General features: G+C 41.9%; 1 protein-coding gene across 2 annotated transcripts in view; it reads right to left on the minus strand.

Moving 5' to 3' along the window:
* Positions 1-124: 124 nt before the first annotated feature.
* The window catches only part of LZTS2 (leucine zipper tumor suppressor 2), a 213,105-nt gene continuing 192,586 nt past the window's right edge, over positions 125-20,643 (minus strand). For both annotated transcript variants that reach the window (XM_089683290.1, XM_089683291.1), the window contains 3 exons: positions 13,007-13,597; positions 7,909-8,178; positions 125-6,186 (listed from right to left, as the gene is read on the minus strand). In XM_089683290.1, coding sequence (XP_089539416.1) covers positions 5,482-6,186; positions 7,909-8,178; positions 13,007-13,597 — 1,566 coding nt within the window. In that variant the 3' untranslated portion in view covers positions 125-5,481. The remainder of the gene's footprint in view (positions 6,187-7,908; positions 8,179-13,006; positions 13,598-20,643) is intronic.

The following is a 20,643-nucleotide window of genomic DNA, read 5'->3' on the forward strand; positions in this document are numbered from 1 at the left end:
ACATTTAGGTTTTTGGTTGTAACATGATAAAATGAGGAAAATTTTAAGGGGTATGAATACTTTTTCAAGGAACTGTATCTGGAGATGGAAATAAAAGTAAACAGAATAAACAGACCAGACAATGTTTGATACAGTCCTGGGGTGGACCAGGTTTTATTAGACTTGCTAACAAATAACCCATAGTGTATGGGGATAAGTCACACTTATTGGTTTTACAAGAGAATTATATCTTTTGGAGAGAATGCCCACTCTTCACAGTTAGTAACCCCTAGCATGTGATTGCAACGGCATTTTGTGCTCCATGAGCACACCTTGTAAGAGTGAAATTTCATCTCATCAGTAGCTGTAAGACATAATAAAATCACAGAAACATGCACTATAAAAGCCACTTTAAAATATGATCTTTGGATTTAAGCAGGCTTATTTAGCATGTCATCCCTTATCCTACAATAACAGCAATATGCAATAAAGTATGAAACATATGTAGCAAGTTGCAGCAAGTAGAAATCATCTCAAATGATGTGAATACAGTGAACTGAAATCTGATTGACAGCTCTTATAGGTCACCTATTCTGTATGTAGAATTTGCGCTATGCACTGCTTTAATATACAAATCTGTAGGTGTACCAATGGACAAGAAATCTGATCCAGCTGTTATTTAGCATACTGGGCAATCATCTCATATCTGTGGGTGGTCCAAGAGACTACCAGCCCGTCCCTGTTGAGGAAGCAAGCACAAACCCACCCCCTAGGTGCCAATCCCTGTTCCATCTTTTACATTTCCAAAGGAAGTATTTGTAAGTTTGGCTGACTCAAGTTAATAAAGTACTTACAGTAAATCACAATTTTCCCGGCAGACAGTCTTCCCGCTAACGTCTATAATGTGGCTTAAAATGTTTTTAAAGCTTTCCATAAAAGCGAGTAAGGGCTAGAACCCCTATCAAATGTGTACTGACATCTGTGGCCTTCTTGGGGTGATTATTCGTACTTCTTGCTCCAATGATGCAATGATTTTGTTACCAGTGTAGAAAGTGGAAAGGAACCTTTAACAAGGACAAAATGGCAACATAAACCTTTTCTTCCTTTAAGATAGCAGTGAAAGGCTTGAATTTTAATTAGCCATTTTTTTGTGGTTTGTCTCCAATGAAGATTTCTCTTCACTTCTTGTAATAGTGACAACTTTATAATCGGAACTGAAAGTGAGAGGAAATATTCCCAAAAAGGTCACAGAGGACAATAAAAACTGATCTAACGCGTATCCCTTTGGGTGGAGTTACTTTTTAAGGGTATGTGCATGATAACTAGACCGTGTCTGCATTCCATCTGTGACTGACTGGTTCATTTCTGTGTACGTAAATCCAAAATTTAATTTTTAGCATGTTTGCCATTATGTCTCATTGTAGACAGTTTTTGCATGATAATCATTTTTTGTAAATCTACTGCAAAGTTCCTTATCTGGAGATCCTGCCAGTAATAGCACTTCTAGTTGCAAGCTGACAATGCTAAGCCTAGCCTCATAATTAGCAGCAGTATCATCAGACATCCAGCAGCCAACAAAAGATTCATAAAAAACTAAATTACAAATGCCAAATGTACAAAAAAAACCCCCAAAACACTATTTAGGGTTTAAACCCCTTTCACACGACTGTTTAAATCAGGCCCGCCTGTCAGTTTTTCAGGATGACCTTCTCAGAAGGTCCATTCATCACTATGGACAGGTCAGTGTAAACAGACTTGTGTCCATTCAAAGATCCAGGTCCGATCCAGTCTGCTGGGCAAAAAAAAAAAAAAAGGGGGGGGGGGAAGGGTATCTACTTCCACTTAGGTGGATTGAAAGACAGTCCGTTTACACTCAGCTACCCATAGAGCGGAGCGGGCTCTGTCCATGTCCGCCCTGCAGAAACTGGGCGACACGGACCTGTCACCTGCCAATCAGCAGGAGATATGTGGGCAGGTCCTCTGCTGATCCAAACTGATTCCAACCCGTATGAAAGAGGCTCAGCATACATTTTCATGTACACAAAACTGTATTATGTAATTGTCTTTTGATACAAATAGTAAAAATAATCATTGTGCTTCTCTTAGGGCTCACTCATGTCAAGTGCATTGAGCTGTGTTGGTCAGCATTGCATCTACACAGGCTCAATGCAAGGGCACATAGAAAACTATTTTTTCTGTGTGTCCTTTGTACACCATACATATGTGTTTGTGTGCAATGTGTAAATATTTAGCATGTCTACACTTTGACACACTGCGGTGTGATGTGTTGTGTAACAAACACATTGTACTTAATTTGAAGTGTAAAAAAAAAAGGGGGGGGGCCAAAATGCTCAAAACAGCTTTGAAAATGCCTTCAAGCTTAGGAAAAAGGTAACCCACTAGTGGTCCTTGAGGACTAAAGCTGGGAAATGTAGTAGTACGTACACTGCTCAAAAAAATTAAAAGAACACGTTTTAATCAGAGTATAGCATCAAGCCGATTAAACTCCTGGGATATTGATTTGGTCAGTTAAGTAGCAGAGGGGGTTGTTAATAAGTTTCAGCTGCTGTGGTGTTAACTAACAACAGGTGCACTAGATGGGCAACAATGAGACGACCCCGAAAAGATGAATGGCTTTACAGGTGGAGGCCACTGACATTTATTTCCCTACTCATCTTTTCTGACTGTTTTTCACTAGTTTTGCATTTGACTAGGGTCTGAGAGCAGGTTCACCCTGAGCACATGTGAGAGACACAAAAGGGTCTGGAGAAGCGATGGTCTGGTTAGGCATATCCATGGAGGGATGCGCAGACCTCTACAGGCTAGACAATGGCACCCCGATTGCCATTAGGTATCGGGATGAAATCCTTGGACCCATTGTCAGACCCTACACTGGTGCAGTGGGTCCTGGGTTCCTTCTGGTGCATGACAGTGCCTGGCCCCCTGTGGCGAGTATGCAGGCAGTTCCTGGAGAAAGAAGGAATTGTAATGGCCCCCACCCTCGCCTGACCTAAATCCAATAGAACACCTCTGGGATATCATGTTTCGGTCCATCCGATGCCGACAGGTTGCACCTCAGTCTGACCAGGAGGTCAGTGATGCCCTGGTCCAGATCTGGGAGGAAATACCCCAGGACACCATCCGTCGTCTAATTAGGAGCATGCTGATGTTGTCAGGCATGCATACAAGCAAATGGGGGCCATACAAACTACCAAGTACCATTTTGAGTTGCTGCATTGAAATTTCAGCAAAATGGACTAGCCTGCTGCATCATTTTTTCACTTTAATTTTTGGGGTGTCTTTGAATTCAGTCCTCTGTAGGTTGATAATTTTCATTTCCTTCAAACGATGGGGCATCCTTATATCCCCAACACATTACCCAATCCATATCAGTATAGATATTCAGCATATTTTTCAACATTGAGATCTGATGTGTTTTTAAAGTGTTCAGTTTTTTGAGCAGTGTATTCTACAGTACAATCACAACTATAATAGACCTTGTCTCTAAAATGAACCACAAAATGTGTGCCCAGACACAATGCAATGTAAACACAGTACAGCTGTCAGTGTGCAAATACCATTAAGAGTCCATTATACCATTATAAAGCAATGAATGTGACTTTTCACCAAACATTACTTGGTGAGGAATCTTTCAGGTCCATGTGTTTTAAATGACAGTGATTGATTATTCAACAGAGAATATTTAGTGAAAGTCACATTCCCTTAGTGTTTTACCTAAAATGTAGCGTGGAGAGCACAAATGTGGCCATGTCAGGGAAAGAATGCAACAGTGTTGCCCACAATGATGCCAAGTTCCCTAACCAGTCCCCTTATACCAATACTAGTATACCAGTACTACTACCTGCTCATGAGCTGTGCAGCCAAGTTTTCTTTCAACTGTGTATTTAAACACTTGCCTGACTTTTGAAAGTATTTAGCCATTTCATATCAGTTAAGGGAATGTAAGCAATAATGTCCAAATATATTATATGGCCAAAGGTTTGTGGAAACCTGACCATCATACCTACACTTTATGCTTCAAAACACGCGCACGCCCCTCCAAAGTTCAGGTGTTTCCTGTCAAGAGTGCTTCTAACATTACAGCACACAAAGACATTTTAGAAAATTGGGTACTTCCAACCTTGTGGGAACACACATTTTTTGTTTCTGCAGTGCAAAAGCCCAGCTCCCTAAGGATATGGTTTGATGAAATTTGGTATGAATGAACTCTAGTGGCCTGCATAGCCTGACCTCAACTCTACTGAACGGCACTGGGGTGAATTAGAATGCCAGTTGTAAGTCAGACCTTCTTATTTTACTTCAGCAGCTGAATTCTCAAATGCTCATTTGGCAAAATAGCCAGAAATTTCCATTGACACCCATCAAAATGATCTGGGAATCCTTTCTAAGAAGAGTGTAGGCTGCTATAGCTGCAAAGGAGGAAGGTAACTCCTGGCTACTGCCCATGGTTTTGAAATGGCATGTCCAATAAGCTTATATATGTGTGATGATCACATTGTCCACAATCTCTTAACCATATAGGGTACTTATGTGTTACAGAATTCATTTTTTCAGCATACATAAAATGCTATTGCAATTACATGAGGTTATTAGCATAAGAGTGGGACCCCAAAAGCCTGTATAACATAATCTAATTCTCTTTATTTCAGGGAGGCTCATCATTAACTTGTCATCTCGCTTACAAAGAAGAGAACAAACAGTCTTTTTTTTATTGCATACGGTGTTATTTGACGTTTACGTTATGATTGTGCTCTAGCAAGTTGCCTACCTGAGATTGAAAGCGGCTATGCTTGTCAAACAGAGAGAGAAGGTGCTAGTCATCATTTGTACAAAACCAGTTATTTTGCTTTGGGAAACAAAAACTCTTATTTTACATTATTTACAAGACAACACATACATAAAAGAAGTCTCTGCATTATGTGTGACCACAGACAAAATGGTGGCAGTTACATGTGACATATAACATTCAAAATATGGCTAGGCTATCATTAATAGCAACAAAATAAAGAGAGCGCTAGAACAGGTCTAAGGTGTTCTCAAAGCAAAAACTAGGAGTTTCTTGTCCTATGGAAGCACTTTTTAGGTCACTATTCAGAATCCTCTTCTGCTGTGAAATTTGACGTTTAGGAGACAATATGGTTGTCCTGAGAACGGAAGGAATATTGCAACACAGAAAGGTGCCTTTTCTGTATGCATTGTCCAATGACATTGCTTTGGTCCTTTAGCCATGCCTAGTATAACATGCGTGTGTACATGAGTGTATGTGTATGGCTTCTTAGACTGATATTAGGATTTATCTCACATCTGCCTTTACGAAACTTGTAACACAATGCCATTACTGTCAACTGTTTCTATTGTCCTGTGAGTATAAAAGCAAGTTCATTTTACACAATAGTTCCAACAACTTCCAAGGATAAGTTGCTTTTTTGGCAACATCAACCAGAGGTCCAAGGAAAAGGCATTTGCGGTGTGTTATTGGCATTAAATTTCTGTGGCTGTGATTTCCTCAAACTGAATTTCTGCACCGTGTAAGTCAAATTCATCGAGCTCCCTTGCCTCGAGTTCTAGTGACAACTGTTTAATGTCCCTCTCTAGCTCGCGGTTCTGTTGGTACATCTGAATGTAGTTGTGTTGTAACTGCTTTTGATATCGGATCACCTTCTCCTTTTCCTCGTGCCATATGCGCCGCTCTTCCTCGAAGCTTTCTATTTGTTCTTGGTTTCTCCTGCGTTCGCTCACCAATGCCTCCCTGAGCCGTTCCATGTACTGTTTTAAGCCCTGCAGGTTGTCCGCATTTTGCCGTTGTGCTTTGGCCTCATCGCTTTCATAAACCAAGAATGAATCTTCTTTCTCCTGGCAATGGCAAAGCCCATGTCGAAGGTTGGCTATGGCCGCCTCCCTGAGGCTTGTTACCTCTTGGTCCAGCTTACTGGCCTTCTCCCGCAGCAGTTCAGCTTCATTCTTTTTGCGTTGTAGCTCGTTCTCGCACACCTCTAGCTCCAGCGTCTTTGTATGTGACGTGTCCTGCAGCTCTTGCACTTGTTCTTCACTGACCTGGAGCTCAGATCGAGTTTCTCTCAGCTGGGAACGAAGCAGTAATATTTCATTGGATTTCTGACCTAACTCAGCCTGGGAATCCTTCAGCTGTTGTTTAAGAAGAGATATTTCGCCAGATTTCTGACAAACCTAGGAGGAAAGTCATACACCAAAAATTATTTCTGCTGTTCATTAGACAAACTGCAAAAACATTCTAGGGGAATTATTCTACAGAAAAATGCTAGGGATCAACAATGATGTCACGGATGTGTGGTTTACTTAATGTGTTTGTAAACCCAAAAAAATATATTTGACTTCCCTTTATTATTTTACGTGTTCGTTTGAAAGCTCTTTTATTCTTTTAGTTGGTAAGCATTTATAAATACCTGTTCACTCTGCCAACATCTGTCTCTTTCAGTTAATAGGTGACAACGCTAACCATGGGGTCAAACCCACCAGGCAGCATTGCCATCCCACTGTACAAGGCATAGACCACAATAAAAAGAATGCCAAAATCTCTAACTTTACTCTGTCTTAAACTGGGTACAAACGTATCAATATTCAGCCGGTTCAGCAGAAACCGGATTAATTTTGATCAATAGGGACATTTACTAAAACTTGTGCACTCAGAATCTGGTGCAGCTGTGCATGGTAGCCAATCAGCTTTTAACCTCAGCCTCAGCCTGTTCAATTAAGCTTTGACAATAAAACCTGGAAGCTGATTGGATTCTATGCAGAGTTTTGCAGATTAGCATTCTCCAATTTTAGTAAATATTACCCGATGTGTAGCACTCTCTTTTTCCTGCTGTCAGAATACAATAGCACATCAGGGGCGAATCTTAGAGGTTTTTTTTTTTTCGTTCAGCCCACTGTTTGAATCACAGGGTGCATACCAAGCTTTACTGCCCGGTCATACCGGTGCGATTTGCAAACTGAAATTGCATATAGTGAATGTCAGTGTCTTAACATGTATAATTTCTAAAGTAGTTCTTGCATTACTTTTTTCTGCAGTTTATTGCGATTTCACATACATAAAATATAATGGAAATCGCAAAGCAAATCGCAAGAAATAGTTGAAAATCTTCACAAGTCTTCAGAAATCACACCTGAAATTGCACACAAATCGTGTGATTTTAAATCGCAGTGGTGTGAACAGTGACTTGCTCTACAAAAATGTTTTATTTTGTGTCCATGTTGAGACTTCTCATCCCTTCCTATTCTGGACACTAGAGACACAGATGTCAAAAACCTCACAGAATTTCTAATCCTTCCCTGTTATATTCAAAATTAAATAAAAAGATTTGACAGGAGTTGGCCTTTATTGGAGTTGGCACATTACAAGCTTCCTGTTCATTCTGAGTTTTTCATGTAGAAGTCTCTTATGTAACAGAAGGAACAATTCTCAGTTTCCACTTGGGCTCTGTATGCTGCATATTCACTCCAGTGTTTATGTTTGCTCTTGCCAGATAAAATAACATTCATTTATTTATGTTAAGTCAGCACTTTACAGGGAAATACTGGACTATTCATATTTGTCCTTTCTTTATTGAAGCTCATAATCCATACAATGGCTCTGGGAATACATTTAAATAGTCTTGCAGATTTAATCATGTAACTTACAGGTCCCATGTTTTTTTTTTTCAGCACAGTGCACCCCAACCTATGTCCTGGGTGGGGGTGCTCTGCAACGTGCTGTAGTGTAGGTTTGCTGTGAACATACTCTTCACATCACGTCATAGTGCAATGCAGTAAAACCAGTTCACAAATATCAATGCCATGCTTATATATAAACGCAGCTCATCCACGGACCCTTAATTTACAAAACTGAAACAGCTTTATCTATTTCTTGAATGGATCATCTTTTTAACATACCTCCCACTTAGTCTCCTCTAGTCGTGGACCAAGCTCCGTTTGTTCCCTCTCAAATGAGGCACAGCGTTTCTCCAGGAGCTCCCTCTCCTGCAGAAGCTGGGAAAAGTCCTCCTGCAGCTTCTTTTTTTCCTGCTGCAGTTGAAAGATTTGCAGTTGTAGAACCTGTTGCATCCTCTGCGCCTTCTGGGAAGCCTGCTTCATTTTAAGGGCACAGCTCTGACGCAGGTCTTCCATCTCCTGCTCAAAACGCTTCTGTTTTTCTTCATAGACCTGTAGAGAGAAACCATATACATCAACCTGTTTCCAGCCATTTCTAAAATGTAGCTTCTGTTATCATATTACTATTACAATACTGCCAAATCATTGCAACTTAAAAGATGTTGCCAGGTTTACTAGGAACATATAATTCATGAAAAAGACTAGTCATTTAAAGGGTCGCTCCGTTGCACTGATTTAGCAGGGGAGTCTGCATACCTGCTTGTGGGTTTTGTTTTTTTAATTCTGCCATTGCTTGGATACACCAGGATGTACAGCTGTTGTTGTCAGGAACCTGTTCTGAGAACAAGTAACCCAGAGTCTGTGATTCTGTGGGTCAGGCAGAGCTAACTCCACCTCTCTCTGCACACATTATAATTATACACATGCCAAGGCTGTCCATTCTAATTATGCAAACTCAAAAAGACATATTTCCTCCAAACAATGCTTTAAGTAGACTGTAGTGATGGAGGCTCAGAAGGAGGTTGCTTAGGCAAGAATGGCCACCAGGAGCCTGCATTCCAACCCAAAGGACTTCGGAAAGTTTAGTACAGTTCAAAAGTAACAGTTACATAAAAATCAAATAAAAAAGGGACCAGTCAAGAATAAAGGGTCCTGCTATTGCTGACTTGTTTTTGAAGTTGAGGCTGTTACCTCTCGTCTTCCTGCTGGGTGAGTCTCTAAACTGGATCTTGCATGTATTCAGTGAAATGTTAGGGCTCTTAAAAAGAACATGCACTTTCTAAGTCAGTAATTTGCTAAAGTAGTGAAGGAAGAAGAATAATGACAGACCCAAGTGTGCCCCTTAAAAAATAACAATAGCATAGTTCTCACTTCCCTCCTGTCAGATTCACAGAAAGTGGCACTGTGATTTTGCTTAATCAGGGCAGAGTAAAGTTGGCCATATATGGATCAAAGTTTGGCCGGTTCACAGTTCAGTAGGGACCAGACACAATTGATACATGTATGGACAAAGCTGGCTGTAAATAAGATGATCTATCAATCGACTTGTGTACAACCAACCTGTCAGGTATTTCCTTGAACAATTAGTGCCCCCCCCCCAACTATAGCTGGAGAAATTGGTCAGTGTATTCTGATGAAGGGGAAGGCTCCACTACCGCGCTACAACAGCTCAGTGGAAGTGATTTAAGGCGGGCCGCATGCGCGAGGCAGTCCAAGATGGCCAACTCTTAAGCTAGCTCCGCACACTCCAAACACGAATTCGCTTCCCGCAGCAGCAATCAACCTTTCCCCACCCGCCACGAAATTTGCAACGAGCCTATTCAGACCCTGATGAATTTCTGAATAATTCCTGCGGCATTGTCTGAAGAAGCTGTTGGAGGTCTCCCGCAAAATCACCAGCGAGCTCCTGAGGTAAGTGAGGTGGGTGAATGGGCATCTTTCTTGAAGCATAGAATGGATGATTATTATTATTATTATTATACAGGACTTATATAGCGCTGACAGTTTGCTCAGCGCTTTACATAATATATATATATATATATATATATATATATGTATTACTCATCACTCGTCATCAATGATTCCACAACAGTGTTTGATGGGCACGAAAACGACATTGAGCAGATCTAGGCTGAACTCCATCAGCTAAGGAATCAGCTAGAGGACACAGAAAACCAAGCCCGCCGCAGTAACATCAGGATCAGAGGCCTCTCGGAGTCCATAACAGATCTTCAAGGCTCAGTGCTATCCCTACTCCAAGAACTGATACCTGAGGTCCCTGTGGAATGATTGGAGATAGACAGGGTCCACAAAGCCCTCACCTGCAAGATGTAGTGCTCAAGTTCCATTACTACCGTACGAAGGCTCAGGTAATGTGGGCTGCTCATGAATCCACCAGACTCTCCGTCCAGGGTCACCCATATCAAGCCTATGAAGACCTCTCAAATACCACCATATTGAAGAGGAGCGTGATGAGACCTCTTCTTCAGGTAATACAGTAGAGAGCCATCCGTTTTAGCTGGGAGTTCCCCTTTAAGTTGTCTTTTACATTTCACGGGACCCAATATGATGCCACAAACTCGGAGGAATTGAGAAAAAGCCTCGCAGATCAGGGTTTTCTTTCTACAATCGACACAGGCCTCACAATCCTCCCTGAGCTGACTGCTATCCCCCAACAGCTCCGTACATCTCCAGATTCAGGACCCAAGACAGAACAAGCCATCATTAGAAGATCCCAGGCCATGTCTTCATTCCCAATCCTTCTTATCGGTGGGGACTGAATGGCTACTCTCCAGGACATATTAGCTCTTCACCTTCTTTTATTTCTGCAAGCCAGCTCCTCTGGTTGTCTAACTTTATTTTTTTAGAGGGGCGCTACTCTACATTTACATTCTCACATCCACAATTTTTAGGTCCCACTTTTCAACATTATTACTGTACATGATCATACTTTATGGGGAACCAGGTTGCATGATCCTTCTTTAGAGATGTACCAATATAATCGTTGGTTATTACTGTGTTATCATATGGATTGTGATCTCTTTCTGCATGACATACTGTTATTACTGCCACAACGGCCCCTGCATGGGCCCATACTGTTATTTTATACTAGATGAACCCGTTTCATTTGCGATCTCTGTGTTACAGTTTAAAGTTGCGCTCTATTGACCTACTTTTGTACAAAAACAACTTTCAATAAAGGTTTTTTGGTACCAGAAAAAAAATGCATAATGTCTGACTTTTCCAAAGGTGGTCATATACTAGTTAAATTCTGAATTATATTTGTATACAAATTTGTATGGAAATTCAAATGTCATGTGAAAGTACTTTTTTTTTTTTTTACGATCTACAATCTTTTTTTTAACTACCGGTAATTTTGTTTGCTTCTAATTTTTGGAATTAATGGATCTACCGAATACAAGCCAGATTCACTTCTAGAAATTAATTTGTTTGAAAAAAAAACTTCTATCCTGCTCCTTCAAATGTTCTTGTCACTGTGGTAGAAAATAAACATCGATTTGACCCAACTAGCGATTAGAAAATTGAATGAACCAAAACATTTCAAATGAAATTCTACTAGTATGGCAAAACTTTACCAGTGTCTGCTGATGTCCAAAATTCCCTGCAGCAAGGCCTACCCATTGATTCATGCCCACTAGTCATATTCTCATGGCAGACGTTCACCCCTGGAAAGATCTGGTGTCAGAGATTACCTGGGTGGATAATGCCACTGTCCCCACAGCGTGGCAGAGTTCATGCCTCCTGGTGAATGAGGACTGAGCACTGTCTTATGGAGGAGGTCACATTCCTTCTCCCCTTGATGACCAGCTGCAGCAATGGATTGAGGACTCCCCTGGAGTGGGGAGGTGGCAGAGGAACGTGGGTTGACAAGTATAACTTGGAGTGGGGGGTGAGGTATCAGCATTGTCACTGCCCTAACATGGCCAACATGACATCATCTCTCATTAAAGGTAAAACAACACTATTTTACAATCAGGATTTTTTTTCTGCAGAGCACTAGTAGTTTACTAAACGATTTTAGTAATTAGTTTCTAGCTTTGTATTGGCAGCAATTTCTTGAATGCTGTAGCACACTTTCTCCACTGTGTGAAGCATGATCTAATCCACACACAAAGAATATCCCTGCAGCAATACAAGTGAATTTCGGACTATTGAACACATCACTCTATAAACACCAGCTAACTTTTAACATTCCAACATATTAAACAACTGACATGCAACATAACAAAATGCAGTAATATTTCAAGGGATAAAAAACTAAACCTACCTAAACCAAAAACATTGCGAGCAGGCAGATTCTTTTTTATGCAGAAGAGACATGCTATGTGTACACTGACTTGCGTATCACATACAGAAAAATCAGCACACTGGACAGCAAGATGTGTCCCTTGTACTGATTCTTCTGCTGTTAGTGAAAAGCTTCCTCTGTCCATCCTACCACCCCAGCAGCCATTATCTTCTGATGTGGTGGAGGTTATTAGAATTAAGTAGCTGTCACAGGCTCCCATCAAGTGAACCTGGCTATGCCCACACCTTCTGCCCGGATACACCATCCAAAGAAGCTGTGCTACAGCTTCCATGAATGGAATGTGATCTATGCATGGGGTATGGGTGGATGATTGACAGCTCCCCTCAATTTCCTGCCCCCTCCATTCTTGATCCGGTTTCATTCATACGAGTTGTAGTACAGCTTCTATGAATTGTGGATCTGGGCAGAAAGGGTGGGCATAGCTATGCTCTCATGATGGGAGCTGGTGACAGCCCATTAGTTGTATTAACCCCACCACACCAGAAGATTACAGTGACTTCTGTCAGGCTTTTATTGTTGTCTGAGCCCCAAAAAGTAAGATTCACACTCTATATTACCCACCAGGACTGAAAATGAGGAAAAAATTTAAAATTGTAACAGGTCACTGGAAAAGAAGTAAAAGGGAAATTTTCCAATGGGGACACTTTCTGGTAACACCTGTTCAAAAGGGAAATTTCCTTATTCTAGAGAAACATCAAACTTCTTCTTGGGTCTATGGGACAGGGAACAAAGATAATTCTTCCTAATAGGGCACAGAGACTGGGGGAAAAAAAAACCGTTTTTAAACCATTCCCTACTCTAATAAAAAAAGTGGATATTTTGGATATACTTCAAGATTCTCTTTTGAGAACTTCAGTAATGTTGGCTGAATATTGAAACAAAGCTGTATTGATATTTCACTATAGGTCCACTTAAACAAGTTTCTTATTGTCTATATACAGAACTTCTGCCTATATAAGAGAATAATATTTAGACCAAAACTCAGCAATCCAAAATTTGACACCAATATTGGTCACAATTCTCCAAAACAGTAAAGATTTATAATCTTGCCTGGCAAATTGCAGCTTCGTTTTCATCCAGATTCTCCTTCAGATGCTGCAGTTCCAGTTCTCGGTCCTTTAGCTTCTCCTCCAGCTCTCTGATGAGAATCTCTTCATTAATCGGAGACCGGTCACAAGACCCACTATCTGATGACTGGTTGCCCCCTCTGCTTAATGACCCTGTGCTCTTACTAGAGGATGAGCGGCCGCTATCAGAGTTCGATGGACGAGTCCTGGCTCTGGAGGTCCGCTCAGAAAACACATTCATGTTCGTGTGATTATCCAAGTTGATGTGACTCATAGACATACTGACTGGCTCCATTTGGTGGCTGCAGTTCGTGCTGTAGGTAGGAAGACTGGAAAGAGAATTCCTTCCAGAGTCAGTCATAGTCCCAGAGACAGAACTGTTCCTGCAGCTGAACGAGCTGTGCTTCTCACTCGTCCCTCCTGAGGTCCCATTGAAAAGGAGGTTTAGGCTTCCCTGACTGTCAGATAAGTTGGCTGCTCCATTTCTCTGGACAAGAAACTGCAGAGAGGAGTTGCGCTTTTTCGGCACCACTGGCTTGAAAGCTGTAGGTTTTATTAATGTCTTTTCAATGTTCTGTAAATGAGAAAACAGAATTTAGGGAAACAGAAAGATACCTTGTTTGTATAGATAAAACTACCCTCAACTATAAGACACATGATAATGCCTTTTGGTGTTGTTTATTGTAATTTTTTTTTAATATAATTAACAGTTTTATTAAATTAACAGCACATAGTAAAAAAGGAATAGTATAGCATATTTGTATCAGACATTGGGAAATGTGACAATGCATACAAAGTGTCAAGAATTTCACAGTCAGGTGCATGACTACCAACATATGACATTTCAGAATCAGTACAGAGGAAAGAAAAAAAATAAATCATTATCAGCATAACCACAGGTGGGGCATCCTAGTGGCTAAAGAAAACAAGAGTAGTGATCTTTTTGTAAAACCTCGCATCATTCTGGCCACATTCTCATGGTTGATTATGCTTTTTCAGCTAATGGTACCGAATTCAATGCTGTAGCTAGTACTATGCCAGCCGAGCCAAAGACAACAGTAAGCTCGGGTATGGGAGAAATGGGGAAAAGGGCAGAAAAAGAGAAAAGAAAAGGAGGATTAAGAAAAAAAGAATAGTATAGAAAAAGAGAATGAGGATATAGTCGGCCCAAATCACACCATCGCTTGATTCCCACACCCGGGCTGCACATCCTGCTAGGTAAAAACCACCACCGGCCCACTACAGTGAATCAGCAGACTCAAGCCAGTTTCAATACTTTGTAGCGCTTGTCTAAAATGTTGTTTAGGCAGGCAGTTAATAATTCCATGAGCTCAGCATCCTTAATCCTAGCATATAGCCCTGCTATATACTTTGGTTTGGTTGTTTCCATTGAAGAGCTATTAAGCATCTTGCTGCGGTAAAGATATTCCTCAGAAGTTTCTTGCCCAGTTTAGACAGGTGAGGAGGAGGAGGAAAGCTAAGCAGAAATGGTGTAGGGGTGAACAGGACAGCAGAATCAAAAAGGAATTGTATCAAATCGGTATATCGATTTCCAATAGGTTTAGTACGAGGGAGCCCTTGGTGTTTCCAACATAGGTCAGTGACTTCAGGGTGCATTATATGCAAGTACAGCAGTTTGTATGAATTTTCCTTGTAAAGGGTGCATACAGAACTCACGGCCTTCTCCCACTTGAGCATATGTGTGTTTACATCGCTTTACAAAAGAATATGCGTTTGGAATTTTGTGAATATCAGAGATTAGGCCTTTACAGGAGGGACCTTCAGCCATTAATCTTTAAAAAGAAGTTTGTTTAGAAAACTGTAGCATTGGGGTAATGTATAGGGTATAGTGTCTGATTTGCATATAGCCATATAATGCGGTATTTGGTAGATGGTTTCTTTCCTGAATGGTGGGATAGAAAAGTAGTCAAACTGATGGAATTGGAACAATTTTTCCCCGATACCATGGATGTGACATGGAAGTGGTCAGACTATCAGGCACTTCGAGATTGAACAAGAAGGCGGTCATTAGAGATGCTTCAAACTTGAATATATATATACACGTGCCAAAGCTTTCCAAATTTTGAAGAGAAAGGACATGGAGGACAAGAGCCTATTAGGAATCATAGGTACCTTTGGATTCCATAATAAATTGTTCGGGTGAGGTGTGGCGTAGGGACTGGGATCGGCAGAATCTAAAAAAGGTATAAAAACTTCGGGAGGATGGCCATCTTGATGGAGGCCGTACTACCCAAGACAGAAACGTGATAAGATTTCCATTGGATTAGGGTAGTCCTGATTGTTCTATTGGATTAGGGTTGTCCTGATTGTTCTAAACAGTGGGAGATAATTTTCTTTATATAAGGTGTCATACATTGGTGTAAGGCAGACTCCCAAATATTTCGAGGAAGTTAACCTCCAAGTGTTAGAGAAACTGAAGGAAAGGCACGATACTGTATCTTGGAGGATATTAATCGGGAGGGCCTCTGATTTAGTTGGGTCAATTTATATCCTGAAAGCACCCCATAATAAGGTCTAATTTTTTTATGTATAGTAAGTTAGGGAGGGTTATGAGGGGCTGTGTTATTGTAAGCAAAATGCTATCCACGAAGAGAGGTTGTTTAAATTATTTTCCCCTAACCGGGATGCCATAACACAAATGCTCCAATGAGCAGGGCCCTCCTATCCCTCTTGTATTGAACTGTATTACTGTATTGTCTCCTGTTATATTGTAAAGCGCTGAGCAAACTGTTGGCGCTATATAAATCCTGTATAATAATAATAATAAAAACAGAATATAATATATAATATGGGGCAGCCCTATCTCGTCCTATTCCAAGCAGAGAATGGCTGAGCAGTAGTGTTTGTAGTTTTGACCTGTGCCGTGGGGTTGGAGTACAAGTGGGAGATTGCACGGAATAAGGGTCTCGAAGAGGAAAGGCCAGCTGAGGTGATCAAAAGATTTTTCAGCGGCTAAGCTTAGCAGAAGGGCTTCCTGTTTAACCCTATTAGCTACATCAGTCAGGTTGATCACTTGACAGACCTTGTCTCCCGCCTGATGAAACAGGACAAAGCCCACTTGGTCTTTATTAAGGAGGGCAATACTGTATTCAAACAGACAGAAAGGAGTTGGATGAAGGTCTTTAAAACAGAAGAGAAATTGGCCTATAAATAGCGCAAAGAAATGGAGTGCTCCTTATCTGCATTTCTTTTTTTTTTTATTTTAATGATTATATGATCATAAACCGCAGGGGTTTTTTTTAATTGTTGTTTTATGTATATGAAATCTTTTTTTTTTTTTACATACACTTAACGGCCACTTTATTAGATACACCTGTTCAATTGCTTGGTAACACAAATTGCTAATAAGATAATCACATGGCAGCAACTTAAAGCGAAGTTCCACCTGAAAATTTTTTCTTTAAACAGTCAGAAGCTACAAAAACTGTAGCTGCTGACTTTGAAAATACAGACACTTACCTATCTCTCGGTCCAGCGGTGTCTTCACCACTGCTGGTTTCACCGGCCGTCTTCTCTCCCTGGCGCTGGCATCTTCAATGTGGGCACCCGGCTGTGATAGCTTGCGGCTTCACACCCGGGTGCCCACTGCGCATGCGCGAGAAGTGCTGCGCTTTGTGAATGACTCCATAGTCTTCTGGGACTTGTCACATGTCCCAGAAGACTACAGGGAGGGAGGACAACTTCCGTTTCTGATCGCCTAGGCTATCGCAACAGAAGTGGGAGCGGGTACCTGTCAAATTCGGGTACCAGCTCCCCAAAAGTACCAATCCTTAATGGGGAACAAGGGAAAAAAACGTAAAGTGAAACTTCACCTTTTGGGTGGAGCTCTGCTTTAATGCATTTAGGCATCTAGACGTGGTGTAGACAACTTGATGAGGTTCAAACTGTCATGGAAATTTTGTATTGTTGGTCGAACTTTAAATGTGTCATATATTCGTGTTATTCATATGTCTCTCGTGTGGCTTAATTAAAGCTCTGAAGGCTGCAATTGGGCCATGCGCATGTACAATGTATGTATTACAGTACTCAGCTTGGTAATGGATGAAATGGCAGATCTGCGCTTATAGACCGGCGTGTATACCACCACGGCATTCCATGCGAATGCTGCTGTCAGTAGACCGTGGGCCTGTATCCACATATCAGCAGCATGGTACCACGTGGGCTTCATAACGCAATGCGCAAGCGGTGTGAACTCCACGTGTAGGCTTATGCATATCTTACAACCCATTGCTAATCTGAACTGTATCTTGGATGGATGTGTTTTAATAAAGATCGTATCGGGCCCATCCAGGTACAGACTGATATTTTTAGGGAGTGCTTGTGCAGAGAATTTACATACCAATAGAAGCTAGTAGGACAGGAAATATGACCTCAGATGGCTCATAGGGGGGAAGGGGAGGAAGTCTGCTGACCTCAGAAGACTCATGGGGGAGGACCAGTGATAGATAATAGCAAAGGCTATGCTCCAATTGGAATGTACATCCTGTGTATAGGCAATCCCCATTGCATTGTTCGGTGGGAGGGGATTGACTTTATTCATGTGGGGGGCATGTGTGTATTTTTAATAAAACAGAGAGCTGAGCCTGAAATCAGCCCTTATGTGGATTGCAACCATCCTTAGAGTGTCGTGTGATCATTCTAGGGTAACGGAGCTCCAATCACCCACAATTCAACAGAACCAAAGTATTTGGATGGGCAGGAATTGTGTAGTTTGGCTGCAGTCGTGGTAAGCGAGATTCGCACAGCTTTATGGGGGATTTCTGCGCATCCAACTGCGAGTACTCACGGTAAGGAGAAATTCGTTAAAGCGAATTTCCAAGACAGTTTGGCGAGCCTGGTGGATACTAACGCGTATTCTTGCGTAGCTAACCTAGAACGAGGGGGGAATGGCCATCATGAACTAGCAAAAAGTATGCCGGCACATTTCAGGTCTCTCTGCCATTAAGAGGATCGCTTTTTGCACGTTCGTGTGGCTGATTTCGCTCTCTGTTAGCTAACAAGAAATACCGCTTAACAAGGACCTCGTTTTTTGTCCTAAACTCTTGATTTGTGGGTGAAAAGACGAGGGTTTGTCTCTGCTGAGAGCAGCAGAGGGGTGGGTTTTGGTTGGCTGGATTTGGCCAAGTTTAAAAATCTTCCAACCAAAAATTAAACGGGTATATGTTTTAGTGGGTAAAAGTTGTTGCATAGTGTTAGGTAAGTATTTGTGGGCTGTAGGTACTGTGGTAATTGCTTTACCCCCCTCCACGTGAGGTAATTATTACAGTGCTGAAAGGTTTAGGTTAATTGTTAACTGTTGTAAGATCTGTGTATGTGGTCTGTACAATGTTTTGTGGTACTACTGCTCCCAGCAAGCATGCAGCAGGGGGTCCTTTTTGTTACATGTGCATGTTAGTGTGATATGTTGGTGTTTTATGTCCGTTCTGTGATTGTGCCCAAATTGTGTTGTATGTGTGCTTCATATTGTTGTGTAATTGTCCAGTGTATGTTCTGTCTAAAAGTCTGTTTTATGTAAGAGGCAATTTTGAGGCTAGAGTCTGCCGTGTGCTCCTCTGTGGGGGGTCATTCTAGTATCTGCCATGTGCTCCTCTGTGGGGGGTCATCTTCTTGACAAACCACATGGACTCCTTTTGTTTGGTGGCCATTTTGTTGGCTACCAAATGTGCAGTAATCTCTATGCAATGTGCATGAAGTTTCCTATATGCATTTGACCCATATTGTGTTTTTAATCCAAATTTTTTACAGTTTCATTTGTTTGCTTTTAGCTTTAAATTTGCGTATTGCCAGCCAATTTAAAGTGTATTAAGCGAGTTTTCCCTTCACGTGTTCCACATTTAATGAGCGCGGTGTAGTCTGGGTTTTTGCACATAGATTTCTTGTATAGTGATTATGTTTTTCTTGTGTTTTTCCTGTTAAAAGTAGTTCCTTATTGTAAAGCGGGTTTGTTTTAAGCTGCTGTGTCGCGTGTTTCACGTCCAGCAGACTTTTTGTGTAAACGGTTCTAGGTGGTTGCAGTAAAGATTGCGTGTGTAGCGCAGATCGTTTAGCGGTGCTGATAGGAGTGATTTTTGCGTCAGCAACAAGGTTACTTTTGGCGCAGTTTTTCGGTTTACCTCTGTGTAATTGTTTTACTGTGAAACGTCCCGTGTTTTTCATAAGGATCCACTTTGTCCTTTTTAACAGTTTTTCAGGTTGAAAAAGGGTTTTTCTGTGTGTATTAGGAAAGTTTTTTTCTTTACACAAATTTCCTAAAGGTCAGTTAGCAGGTTTCTGCCCAACCAGTGACCCCTAAGTAACATCCAAGAACCCCTCTTTTTGTTTTGACTTGTGTTAGCTACTGTGTGCAGGGAGAGAAAAGCCACTTTCATCATTGTGCGGTGTGGCCTGCCAAACACAGTGGGTGATGAGAACCACATAAATTACGCTGTGCGAGTGGGCGGTCCAGGGAAGTCCTGGTCACCACAAACACTTCGGGTGGTCAGGATCACACAAATTGCGCTGTGGGAGTGGGAGGTGTGCTCTCAGTCTGACCGCCACTTGATGCGCTTCGGGTGATCGATAAGTATCACATAAATTACGCTGTGCTGGGAAAGTGGTGGAATCAGGCCTCTCGGTAGGATCCCACCGAGTGCTCCAGGGGGTAAACAGGTACCCGGACGCGGGATATATACCAGTGACTAGTCACGATGGGCAGTAGTCAGTCCATGAAGAGAGAGGGGGAACCAGCCCTCTTCAGGGTAAGGACAGCTGCACAACTGATGAAGGTGAGTTTGGGGGGGAAGTCTACAGAACCCCTCAAAAGGTGGAATAAATGGTCGAAGGGTACCAGATGGGAAATTCCCCGGGAAGGTACATTTGACGCATGGAGGTGGGAAAAATTCATCTCTGAATTTGAACCACGGATGCAGGCGTCAGAACTAGAGATCGCACAGCTATGGCTTCACAGGTCAATCCAATTAGGGAGGCAGGGCATACATAAACTGGTGTCTGTCCGGAAGAACCAGGTGATGTATACCTGGCCTCCAGAGGGAATAAAACAGGAGGATCCAGTGTCAGAGGTGGAAGAAGCTCTTTCAGGGCTGACTCTACTAAGGCAGGCAGGATCAGGGTCTGCTGGGGTTCCCCAACAACCAACAGTGGCTGAGATAAGTATAACTGCACCTGTCTCTTCTGTTAGTGACGTCACTCTTGACATACCTTCTGTGTCTTCTGTCTCTATGCCTCAGCCTCTACCTCTACCTCTCCTTTCTTCCTGCTTCACCCCAGCTCCTTCTGTTTCCAACTATGAAGCCTTCTCAACAACCGATTTGCAGACTATCTGTGAATCAAGGGGAGTAGACACCCGGTTAAAAAACAGGGCGGATTGCATCAAAGCGCTACGAACCACTGATCAGACCCCTGCCCCCCAGCTATACCCTGATCTGAGGGACCTCAAACCTGAAGGTGCAGTAAGCGAGGTGGTTAATCTAAGCCCACCGATGAAGCTGGGCCAGCCCTTGCACTCTTCCCGGACCGAGGCCTATCCAGTCAGGGTGCAGCAATTTGAAGGTCCTCCCAATGCACAGGGGGAACGGACTTTAGGGGAACGGGTAGTTTGGC

Source organism: Staurois parvus, unplaced genomic scaffold (assembly GCF_062004578.1).
Source record: "Staurois parvus isolate SC_StPar_1 unplaced genomic scaffold, SC_StPar_1.0 ptg000303l, whole genome shotgun sequence".
NCBI classification, from domain to species: Eukaryota; Metazoa; Chordata; class Amphibia; order Anura; family Ranidae; genus Staurois; species Staurois parvus.